The sequence below is a fragment of the Fusarium solani genome (genome assembly GCF_023522795.1).
Source record: "Fusarium solani strain SB1 chromosome Unknown bctg00000003_1, whole genome shotgun sequence".
Classification (NCBI taxonomy): domain Eukaryota; kingdom Fungi; phylum Ascomycota; class Sordariomycetes; order Hypocreales; family Nectriaceae; genus Fusarium; species Fusarium solani.
This window is the reverse complement of record NW_027072154.1, coordinates 4,424,819-4,437,059: the sequence shown is the minus strand read 5'-3', so window position 1 is coordinate 4,437,059 and position 12,241 is coordinate 4,424,819. Positions and strand designations below refer to the sequence as shown.

At 53.1% G+C, this 12,241-nt stretch overlaps 3 protein-coding genes across 3 annotated transcripts; all 3 read left to right on the top strand.

Annotated features, from left to right (window-relative positions):
- Nucleotides 1-236: 236 nt before the first annotated feature.
- On the top strand, nt 237-3,522 carry MRS44_007003 (uncharacterized protein; the record flags this gene model as incomplete). Its single annotated transcript, XM_046274446.2, has 8 exons — nt 237-374; nt 426-710; nt 761-841; nt 891-980; nt 1,027-1,385; nt 1,434-2,554; nt 2,609-2,727; nt 2,773-3,522. 8 exons carry the CDS (start codon nt 237-239, stop codon nt 3,520-3,522), a joined length of 2,943 nt encoding a protein of 980 aa, XP_046139357.1.
- A 265-nt stretch (nt 3,523-3,787) lies between these two features.
- Nucleotides 3,788-4,573, top strand: MRS44_007002 (uncharacterized protein; the record flags this gene model as incomplete). Its single annotated transcript, XM_046274447.2, has 1 exon — nt 3,788-4,573. The coding sequence occupies one exon, from the start codon at nt 3,788-3,790 to the stop codon at nt 4,571-4,573; it is 786 nt and encodes a 261-aa protein (XP_046139358.1).
- A 4,015-nt stretch (nt 4,574-8,588) lies between these two features.
- On the top strand, nt 8,589-11,317 carry MRS44_007001 (uncharacterized protein; the record flags this gene model as incomplete). Its single annotated transcript, XM_046277866.2, has 2 exons — nt 8,589-9,596; nt 9,647-11,317. The coding sequence occupies 2 exons, from the start codon at nt 8,589-8,591 to the stop codon at nt 11,315-11,317; spliced, it is 2,679 nt and encodes an 892-aa protein (XP_046139359.2).
- Between the last annotated feature and the right edge of the window lie 924 nt (nt 11,318-12,241).

The following is a 12,241-nucleotide window of genomic DNA, read 5'->3' as shown; positions in this document are numbered from 1 at the left end:
ACCGAACTCGGGGCCATGGGGGTCATGTGACGACCAGCGCAAGTGGGGCATGGCTCCCACCAGCCACACACACCACATCCGCACCGCCACACCGCTGCTTCCCTTCTGCCCCACGTTCTCAAGTTCAATTTGTGCCCCTCCAAAGCTCTCGACAATCTCACGCTTGTCCCTGCACTCATTCTCACCCTCGTTAGGCCAATCTGAGCGTGGAAAAGGGCGTGAAGCTTGGCGCACTCATGAATCGCCAACAGCGGCCGGTCCTCAAAAACGGCGTCGATCTCCAGCTCCAGTCCGCCTTTAACGATGGCAACTGGGCTGTCGTGATCCGCCTGGCTGAGAAGCGAGCTCGAACGTTTAATGATCAGTATTATGAGGTGCGCAGTTCGGCTTCCCCGTCGGTATTGCAGGAGACTAAGTATGGATAGATTGTCAAAATATGTGCCGAAAGCCAGCTCGATGACCCCAGTGCCAAGTTTGCTGCCGTGACGGCCATCGACAAGTACGTCAAAGAAGGAACCGTTGTGAAGGACGTGGACGGCATCGACCTCCTCGAGTGGGCAACGCAGGGCCTGACGACCGAGGATGAGTTCTCTCAGACTCTGGGTCCTTTGAGGGCACGCCTCGTCAAGGCTTCGCCCAAGGATAGGATTGGCGCCAGCCGGTGCTTGGAGTCTTGTCTGCTGCATTGGGACTTGATCAGTGCCCAACAGGTATGACATGGCCCATCGTCGGCTGACCCAGCGGCTGACTTCTTACCCAGATTGCGGCCATCCTCGACAGATCGTTCCCCCAGGATCGGACATTCATGTTTTGGAACATTGTCATTACACATCTGTTGGCGGTAATGCCCCTTGTGCCCCTCTGCCTGTCGCGGGCTGACATCCATCAAGACTAGCCCTCGATCACCACCCGAGAAGAAGAAGCTATACGGTATGCTCGCATTGAAACAGATCCAGCGTGCTGCACAGCTATCTGAACAGGTATTTGCCCTGCTCACGCCAACAAGGCTGGCATTAACACTACCAGGCCGCGAGCTCTGAGGGGGACGATGCCAAGCCTCAACCGCGGAGTGTCCAAACAGAGGAGGAGATCTTGCTGCTTTACGACATTGTAGAGAAGCACGGCTCAGAAGAAGATTTTGAGAAGCTTGTTTCCAGCCCCGTCTTTTGTCCGCTTGTACAATTCCGCAAGGGCCGAAAGGAGCTCTTCTTGAGAGTCATCTCGAAACACCAACGCCAAGGAGACCATGAAGCCATCTACCAAATATGCAAGGATTGCTTGTCTACAGAGGAAGAAAACGGCCAACCTAACCTTTTGGGAGCAGACTGGAAGGTCTGGAAACACTTTATTGATGCAGCTGCCCAGGTAAAGACTGTGAAACCAGAGTAAGACAACCATTCCCTCCGTGCCCAACCTTGGCTAACTCGCCCTAGCATCGAGGAGACTGTTCAGAAACTTCTTCTGAAGTTTGTCAAGTCACCCAACTTACGCCCCATTTACAAGCGGATCATTTTGTTGGCTCGTGTTGCCGCGGCCTTCAACCTCGCATCAAATGACAAAGACGACCTTACCGATGGCGAGCCTGCATCTTTCCGACTCAAAGAGCTGATCAACTACATCAAAGACCAAGGCATAAACGCCGCCTGTTTCGATGATATCAAGACCTTTGTTGAGGTGCTCACCCCACCTGCTTTGTCGTATCTCGCCTATAACTTTGTTCCCAAGCTGGCGAACGAGATGGAAGAGGAACTCAAGTCGGTCAGGATACGAACCCTCTCTTTCAAGCTACAATACTTCGTTGCTACTTGCCCGTCCATGTACACCAACGTTCCCGGAGAGAAACCTCTGAGGAGATGTGTGGTTACCGATATCGAGGTTGACGCCAGCTCACCAGCGCCTTGTTTCAACACGATTGCCAAGAATGCGCTGGAGGTGTACAAATCGTTGGCCGAACTGACAGAAAAGCATCCATCCGTTGAGGGCGAGATCAGGCCAGAGCTGGCAGTTATTATCGCCCTCTGCAGCATCCAGCTGGCATTCCCTCCCTCAACAGAGATATCCAACTCCCCTGTCTCTTTCGCACCGCTCCTCCGTGCCGTCTTGTTGCTAGAGCACCAGCTTTCCTTCACGCCCAAGCATGGAATCATCTCACTCCTTCTTGTGCAGCTACATCTCCTCACGGGCTCCTCGCCGCGGGCGCGTGAGATCTGGGAGACACTTGGCGTAAAACGCACCATCATGGACTCCCTCGGCCCCATTTTCTACGACCGCCTATCTACCCTTTCCCCGGCCCTGATTTCCCCGTCCGATAACTGGGGATGGGATCTCATGGAGCTTCTCCAATCTCACTTTAGCTTGTCTTTGAAGCTTCGCATGCCTAGGCGGTTGATCGATGCCTTCGAGTCAGGCAGCTACAGCAGCGTTATCGACATTCCTCAGTATATCGAGGATCTGCGATGGAGTTGCACTCGGGCGATGAGTCTAGTGGAGGAGACTAGAACTGAGAGACTTCTGGGAGAGAATTTCTCAGAGGTCCTCATCGACCCCCGTTTCGGTGAGTCTTCCCAGACGTTTCGTTGCATCTTGGTAAGGTACTAACAGATCCTAGTCGAAGTGACTGATGACACCCAACTCGTCGAGACCATCGACTATGGGTCTTTTCCCTCGTGGGATTGCAGCTCTCAGCCACCTGTGTACTCTCGCCTTCGAGTTGGTCCAGCATTATCGGTGCGTCCCAAACATCCAAACCTAGGTGCTCGCTAACGAATCCAGAACCGCCGTGCTCATTTGTCGCTTCTCGCCGAGGCATTCCACGAGGTGCTCAGCTACAAGCCTCCAGCGATTTACAAGGCTTCAGCGGCAGCCGCGATGCCCGACCAGATATTTGTGCTCGAAACGCTGAGCCAGCTAAGCAACTCGTTCACCAAGTTCCTCCAGGGTCCCAGGAAGGATGTCACACCCCAGGAGGCGACCTACTTTGAGGTTATTAGCCTTTTGAGCACCCTCATTCCCTTTGCCACGAGCATCAGCAGAACAAAGACTATCCCTGAGGAGTTTGCACAGATTACGGACACTCTTGGTATCGCTCTAGACACCCTCAAGCTCGATATAGCGACTCCATCCGACGTTTCGAATCAGGTCACTGCCCTGAGCACGCTTCACTCCCTCGCCATCCTCCGCGATACAGCCGGCGCAATCAAGAACAGCGCCAACTGGATCCTTTCCTTCAACGACCGCGAAAAGGAGCGCGACCGCTCCGGCAAGAGTAACCTGCCCAAGGATGTCATATCGCAGATCAAGGACCTTGTCATTGCGTCAACGGCTGCCCTCAAGGAGGGTAAAGACTGTGTGGACAAGCTGAAGGGCCAGGTCATTGGCAGGGACTTTGAACCATCTGTGAGGAGATGGATCTTTGAGAATGCCGATGATGTATTGGAAGTTGTGGGAGAGGGAGCCACAGGAAAGCTCGTCAACAGCTGGGAGACGAACGTGAAGGGATGGATGCACGTTCAATGGAGTTAGATGGGCTGGCAATAGACATACACTAGATCTATGCAACCAATACATGTAGCACGTCCGTCATGCAGGCATCTTCCTAGCCTATGAGAAAGCGATCATTTTAATCCATCCGTTGTTCCCTCGACCAATCCCACTTCGACGGCTGTTGGTTGTCGTCACACCCAAGCATAAAGGCTCCATACGCCCACTGCCAGAGCCAACATGAAACTCTTGCTCTCCAACCTCATTCCCCCGCATCGCATCCTGCCTATCTTGACCACCAACCGCCATGTGTGCCCAAAGGACTTCTGAGTGGCCCGGATTTTCTACGTGGACCAAGTTCCAAGCAGAACCCGGTCCTATTGATGAGTTCATCTTTGATTCGCTCTATACCTGGAGTGACTCCATCCGCACGCCCACCTACGGGCGCATCACAGAGTCTCCCCAAGACTGCATCCTGAGTCTCGGCTGGGACTCGCCCGAAGCCTACCAAGAGTTCAAAGCTTCCCCCGAATACCAACAACTGATGGACAGCTTGGGAATTAACTCGACACAAGCACACACTCAGATCATAATCTTCGAGAACCATAACTTTGGCTGCACATCGACTCCCAACACGGAGATTTTGACCACGTATTGGCCCCTCTCGCTCTCTCCCGAGATACGAGACGCAGTCTGGGAGGCAGAGCCGCTCGTCCATACACCAGCGTCTAGGAGGCCGAGCCGTCGCTGCTACGAGCAGCCCCCGGTGTTTGGATGGGTCGACGAGCCAGAGACCTGGAACGGCGACAAGGCTCTGGCAAGCGTGTGGTTACACGACTGGAAGAGCGAGGAGCTAGAGGCTAGGTTCAAGCGCACCGAGAAGAGGGCTATTTCCATGGGCAGAGACATCATCTACCCGCTCGCAATTGATGATTTTGAGAAACGCCTACAGGATCTCGGTGCTCTCGGTTGGGAATCGGTCCATGTTCTTTTCGAGGATCTCAACTGGATTTATGACGATGAAATTAAGCGATATTATTGCCTCGAAAGGAGGAGGCTTGACAGGTTAGCGAGAGGTGTAGATGCTGTTTGAGGCATCTTGAATATCAGTGTATGCAGCCTCTACCTCTAACGGGCCAGGGGAGCCCCCGAGGCTGCTACCGAAGCGATCCTGCTGAGGAAATGTCTGGAATCGCTGGTGGATTAGTCTTATCTAAAGACATGGCCATTTGGACCGCCCCTGTGGATACAGCGGTCTCGGATTACGTGGAGAAGATACAGGATCTACTGTCCTTACCCTCATTGATACTTCGGGCGATCCAGTGTTGACAGTTTCTCACCCATATTCCTGACGGTCATTGTAGACTAAAATTGCCAAGCGTCAACCGCCTCATTCAGTTCCAATTGCTTCATCTGGCTTGCCTAGTATTACCACTTTGCCCCTACTGATCCTGTAACATCAAACAAGAGCTCTTCCACCTCCCTTAGCACTTCCAATACCAAGGAGACAGCTATAATGAGCACCACTGGACCTAAGGCGAGTATCTTGGTCACCTTCAGGTCCACGGGAGACGGCGCCAAGACCAATGACGCTCCAAGTAAAACTACAATCTACCGAAAGTGACACCGCATCCTCAGAGGAGACGATGTCTGAGACAAGTATCGTGGTAGAGCTCTCACAGAGACCACGGGTCCCATGCCACTCATCTCATTGACCAGTTTAGTTGAAACCACCAATATTAGCTTAGGGAACATGGAAACTAGGATAGAAGTAATAGATTCAGATGATCACACCACGTAACGACAACAGCCAACCTTCATCGACGCAGAAAATGGCCCCTCAAGCCAGGCCATCCGGTGATGACAACCACAGTCAGTGACCCCGGGTCGGTATACTATGGCTTTGCGATCCCTAAAATCCGAGGTTCTTGGACGCCGATATCAGTCTCATCTTTGGGTGGAAGACGAGCCTTCAAACTGGCATCCATTCACCGTACGAGCCATCTCCTTTCCATCCAGATACCGTTGCGAACAGCACCCTAGGGCCCCCCATTGTCAATCTCCGTCGACGTCAGGCAGCATTGAGATCAACACAAAGTGATCTCTCCCTGGCTGGCCAGAATACACACAACTCACGGAGGAGGCGGTTGCACGGACGCCGGGTGCTGACGGGCCGTTTTTAGTATTGGAACAGGAAACACCGCGACCTTCTCCGAAGGAACTACAGAGTATGGGCGCCTCCTGCAGCGTCGCCATGAATGCCACAATGACCAGCTCGGTAACGAGCTAGATCACTTCACCCTGTGGAGCCATTTACGGCTGCAATGTCCAAGATGGTGTTCAGAACATGACGAAAATAGTGACAAGCACTATCTCGGTGTCTTTGCCACCTCGATCACTTCATCCCTTGAACAAGTGGCCGGATATGGCGGGGAGCTAAGAAGATATGGGCGTGACGCTGAACATTCTCAGTTGCAGGTTGGCTTGGCCTTTAGCACCAAGCACTCAAGTTCCGCCTCATCCACACCACCGAGTTGTACGGCCTTGATGCAGGCCGTGGGCGAGAATCGATACAATGAAAGGCTCTATCGATGCCAGGCCGTATGCGAGCAATTGACTTCCAGCCCGTCCAGACATACCCCAACAAGGCAAACAAGGTGATGATATCCAGCTTTTGCAATTGGAGTGAAGGTTTAGCAATATGGGGTCCGATAAAGGTAGTGGTAAGGTCTTTCGACTTCGGCTCACCTTTCCTACTAATAGAATAGGCAGAGCTGTGCCCTTGAGGACTAATTAATTCGCGTCGCTGTCCGTGTGTGGCTTGTCGCTTGCCCATCTCCTTAACCTCAAGTAATTCTTGGGCTGCCCATGCTTCCAGTCGCTCTGAGTCGCGCTTTATCTGAAAGAATTAAGGGCCAACAATTCGTGATAACATGCCTCTCCTGCAGAGCCATTCACCTAGCAGAGATCATTAACACTGTTCCCGTGGTGAAAAGCAAAGAGTAACGAAGAAGCATCTATAACCACCACTTTACCGTTAGAGAAGCGCCTGTCCTATCAACCTAGAGTGAAATTTCGTGTAACAATGGACTTGATTGCTACCACAAAGCATTGATTAGGGTTGGGATGCGGACCTCTCGGAACAGTGGCGGTCTGCCATCCTTGCTCAGCCCAGATAGGAAACAAACCAAGGTGTCATCTCGATCCGTGAGTTATCAAGGCATGTAACCCAGGCGCAAAAGTATGGGGAAATTGCTCCCCCAAGACGAGCGCCTCTGTAGAGACGGAGATGAAGCGTTTCGATTTCCAGTGAGTCATTTCACGCGACATGTATGACTGGACAGCATGCGGGTGAAGGAAAAGCGAGACACCAATACAAAGGGATTAATTAGCTTATCGTCCACTAAGGGGAACGAATAAGGTAGAATAAGAATAACAACATAGTAAGTAAAATAGCTCTTAAGCCTTACCTTGTACTATCACGTTATTTTTACTATTCTGAACCCTCGTTTATGAATATGAGATGTCTGCCGTTCTACTCTCGTTTATTTCTCAACCCGCGTGGGCACTAGCCAATAAAACATCCATCGAATAAACACCAAACTCTATGAAACGCGACCGTTTAATGTACCCAACCTGCCCGACGGCATGCATCAACATACGCCATCCCATGCTCCCCCACGGAGTGAGGATCCATCGGCTCTCGTTCCCGCCCCGGCCGCCCCGATATCGCCGTGCCGGACCCCGGCATGGACCCTTGCCCTACACCGGCTCAGCGGTGCGCCAGGGGCATATCGACAGGGGGGACGTCTCCTAAAACATCGGTGAGGCGCGCCGCACAAAGCAACGTGTAGAGTGTTGATCAAAGTTTGTGTTTACCGTGTGTTCCTTTTTGTGCTCCGTGAGGTGGTATCTGTGGGAATTTCGTCATACCTAATCGTAGGCGCCCTGACCGGCTGACGGGAAGACGCAACGAGCGGGCGGCCAGGCCAGCACATCATATCCCGTGCCATGACTTTCCTTGTCTCACTCCTTTTCTCATCTTTTCCATTCTTCTTCTCTCCTTTTACTCTATCTTCTTCTTCCTTTTACAAACTTGGATTTTACCGAATCTTTACCTTCTTGTCCAATGAGTCCCGATTCCTCCGAGCCGGGCGGCTGTCGGGGATGCGCCAAGATCTTGGAGGATGAGAAGAAGGGGGATGAGAACGGCGTCACCGTCAAAGAAAATGGCAGTAAGTTGCATATGTCTAGTCATCTTTATATACCAAGCAGGCTCAGATATACGCTCCTTGTGTACAAGTGTATACACCTCTACCAATCTCAAGCCGGTCCGGCCAGGTTCAAGAACGTCTCCTGGGATGAAGAAAACGGTATCGTTTCCAACTCAGCGTACGATTTCCAATCCAGTTCACCGGTTCCCTTCACATTATCTCAGCCTCTGCTACGTTAATGTGTTGAGTTGAACGATTAGAGTCAACAATTCCTCAGATGGCTAGTGCCACATGCAAGGTGGCTGGTGAACCGGCAAGGCTGGCACTCACATGGCTTAGCCCGACCGTTGACCAATCAGCGCCCGTTTATTGCACAAGGCTGTGGCGGCAATTGAGACATGCTCAACACTTGGACACTCCCCCTTTGAATTGCGAACATCCAGCCAAAAGTTGCACAATGCGCCCGAGCGATTGAGTTTTCTGTCCTTTTCATCGTTCTAGACTTATTGGCTGTTTTTCGCCTAATCCCCTGACTTTTTTCCGCCGGAAGAAGAGACCCTGGCATCGCGCAATCGCGTCATAGCTCCAATTTGGTGGTTCCCCGGCCTCGGCGTAGTGACAGGCCCTTCCCTAGCTTGACTCTTCAACACCAAGCATCTATCTACCCTGACAGCTTCGTCACCACGGTTCAGTCTTTGTAGTTACGGCGTCGGCTCACGTATGTGCTTTGTATTGCGAATTCACCCTCTTCCCTCGAAAACTGTCCTCTCTGCTGGCCCTGCATCTTCTCTGCCCCTCAATCTTCAACATCACCTGAATATGCTCCCACCTTGGCTACAGAACTGACACCGCCTAGGCGCCCACAAGATGCCTTCCCGAACGGTTTCGCCGACCATGTCGCCCGCCCCTTCGTCTCCGATCCTCTCTACCCTCGAAGTTGCCGAAGACCCCGCGACCCGACCCGACCTCATACATAACCTCTCCCATGAGAGCACCGTCCTTGCTCTCGCCGTTAGTCCCCAGCATGAGATGATCTATGCTGGTACACAGGATGGCGAGATTGTAGCTTGGTCTCTCGATACCTTTCACCAGGTTCATCGTATACAGGCACACAAGCGCAGCGTCCTGTCGCTCTCCCTCTCCCCCGATGCCTCCCTCCTGTTCTCCACCGCCGGAGATCCCATCATCAACGTCTGGGATCCCAAGACCCTGACTCGACTATACGAGATCTACGGCTCCTACGACGTCGGCGACATCTTCTGCACCGCGTACAGCCCCCAGCATGAGACCCTCTACATTGGAGCGCAGAATGCCACCATCCAGTGGGTCGGTCTCAACGACACAACTGCTCGAGTGTCCCCCGAATCTCAACAACACCCTGACCGACGAAACCACCGTTTCTTTGACTCCAAGCCCCCCGGCGGTACGAGCACGCCGAGGCGCAACGATGACCGTTGGGGCTTGATCCCCAAAGCCCAGACCGTTCTCGAAATGCACTCGGGCTGCGTCAGAAACTTTGCGCACTACGGTTATGTGTATTGCATGATCATGGCCAAGGGCCCCACCGTCGATGTCGGAACCGATGACGATGTTCTGATATCTGGTGCTGGCGATGGAACAATCAAGCTTTGGAGCTTGGGGCATGCTGCCGGCGAGGACGAAGAGCATGGAGGTGGTATTCAGGAGATCATGACCCTGGGTTCCGACAACGCCGAGTCTGTCTTGTCGCTGGCTCTTGATAGCTCGTTCTTGTACGCTGGCAAGCTGGATGGCGTTGTCGAGCTGTGGGATCTTGACACATCTCAACGGTTAAGAGTCATCAAGGCGCATGATTGCGACATCATGTCGATTCAGATGGGTTGGGGTTACTTGTGGACAGCCGCAACTAACGGTTGGGCCAGCGTGAGTATTATTCAGTGCCCTCTTACGTTCTTCTCGCTAATATGCATCAGAAATACAGCACAACTCACTACGGAAAATATCAGCATGCGTCATCTGGAACTGTGCCCCAAAAGTACCAGTGCCTTTTGCGATGGCACGCTCACCATGGCAAGATTTTGGCCTCGGCCATCACCACCTACAAGAACAAGCAGTACTTCATTACTGGCGCCAACGATGACAACGTCTCAATCTGGGCTATTGACCCTGACGACTGCTCCAAGAAGGAGAAGGAGGTCTCTCAAGCCTCGGACAACTTGCTCTTGTCGACCCTCCGAGACTTTGTGTCGTACAAGACAGTGTCTTCCCGTCCAGAGTTTGCCGAGGACTGTCGTAAGGGAGCAACATATCTCGGTGCGCTGTTCAAGCGTCTAGGCGGGCATGTCGAGATGCTTAGCACTGAGAAGCCTCACAACCCCGTCGTCTATGCTCGCTTCTCGGCCAAGAAGGAGGCGGCCGAGACCCGGAAGCGCATTCTCTTCTACGGTCACTACGATGTCGTTGCGGCCGATAGCCGCAAGGGCAACTGGACCAACGACCCATTTACCATGCAAGGAACTAATGGCTACCTCTACGGTCGTGGTGTCAGTGACAACAAGGGACCAATTGTCGCTGCGCTCTATGCTGTTACGGACTTGATGGAGGCTCAGCAGCTAGAGAACGATGTCATCTTCCTGATCGAGGGCGAGGAAGAGTTTGGATCACTCGGTTTCGAGGAGGCCGTCAAGAAGAACAAGGAGCTGATTGGCGATGTGGACTACATCCTGCTTGCCAACAGTTACTGGTTGGATGATGAGGTGCCTTGCTTGACGTATGGTCTTCGTGGTGTTTTGCATACAACCATTTGCGTTGATGCGCCTCGACCTGACATTCACTCGGGAGTCGACGGTTCTTATATGCTAAACGAGCCGTTGACCGATCTTACACACATCCTCTCCAAGCTCAAGGGCCCCGGCAACCGGGTACAGATCCCTGGCTTCTACGAGGGAATCCTTCCTGTGACTCCGGAAGAGGAAGCGCGCTATGACGACATTGCTTCTATTCTAATCCGTAGCAACCCTGAGAAGGGCCCAGAAGAGAGGCTCAAGCAGTCGCTCATGGCACGATGGAGAGAACCGAACTTGACGCTCCATCGGTACAAGGTGTCTGGTCCAGACGGCAGCCTTGTGAGCAGCCACGCCAGCTCCCACATCAGTCTACGACTGGTGCCGGGTCAAGAGGTGGATAGCGTGATCGAGGCGCTGACGGCGTTTTTGGAGAACGAGTTTTCGCAGCTCGAGTCACAGAACAGGCTGACCATCAACGTGGACAACAGAGCCGAGCCGTGGCTGGGTGATCCCACAAACGCCATCTTTCAGACCCTGGAAAAGGCCATCCTGGAGACTTGGGAGGGCTCTTTTGAGACGTCTGCTCCTTCAGGCGATGCCACACCAGATGTTGCGCCTGAGCAGAACGAGGTCCTCTCGGTCAAGACCAAGCTGGGCAAGCCTCGCAAGCCGCTGTACATCCGCGAGGGTGGTTCGATCCCAGCGATCCGGTTCCTGGAGAAGGAGTTTGGGGCACCGGCTGCGCACTTGCCATGCGGGCAGTCGACCGACTCGGCGCATCTGGACAATGAGAGGATCTGTCTGTTGAACCTGCTCAAGGCTCGTGAGATTTTTGCCAAGGTGTTTGGTCGGTTGTAAGCGGGGTGGAGGATCTGAAGGAGTTGATGAGACGAGCAAGCGGGCGCCAGGGTTGTGAGAGAGAGATGTAAGATGTTTGTCGAAAGAAATGCCTAGAAAATGATACCCTGTTTCACTGCTTGATGGTGTTACTGCATCTGCCACGCTAGATCCAAGACTCGGATCGCCATCACGACCGAGTTGCTGGGAGAAGCTAAAGTTGATCGACGACGGAACCAACGATCCCGTCACCTTCAAAGTGTTTTTGCCTCGCCTGTGCCTCGTAGGGCTGTGAAGAAGCGGTCTCACGATAACCATGATCTCACCGCAAAGCTTACCGAAACACATCTCTCGGTTGGTAGAGAATGCGACACTCCACTCAGCCCAGCTCGGTTCGACGATCATCCCCTCCACTCCCTGCTGCACGATCAGGGACCTAAAATTAGACCCCCGCCCCCAGCCAACCACGCGACGCCAGTGAGTGCCTTGGGGATGCTGCAATGCAACTGCGCCGCATTGAGGCTGAGCTTGCTTCTCGCTCTTTGTCCTTCTTTGTCTGTCTGCCAGCTCGCAGTGCAGTGCAGCGCAGCGCAGTTGTTTTTCAGTTTGTGCCTTGTGCCCGACCCAGCGGGAATTGCGGCACATTTGGAACACTGAGCGTTTTCGGAGAATGGAGATAAGCTGGGTCGATCCTGCCACTACGTACCCGTTCCCACCAAGTTGGAAAGAAGGCTGGGGTCGCTCCTTCCCTCCCTCCCTCCCTCCTGGTTTGGTGCTGACCGGGCGATCGTCACTGCCTGTTTGCATATTTCCTTTCCTTCCTTGGATGAACCAAGTTAATAAAAGCACTGTCCCCGTCGTCATCATTCCTGATCCATCTTTATTGACCCCCCTCCATCCAAGCTTTGGTCACGCGCGTTGTTTTTCTCCTCTTTTTAGCCCGTA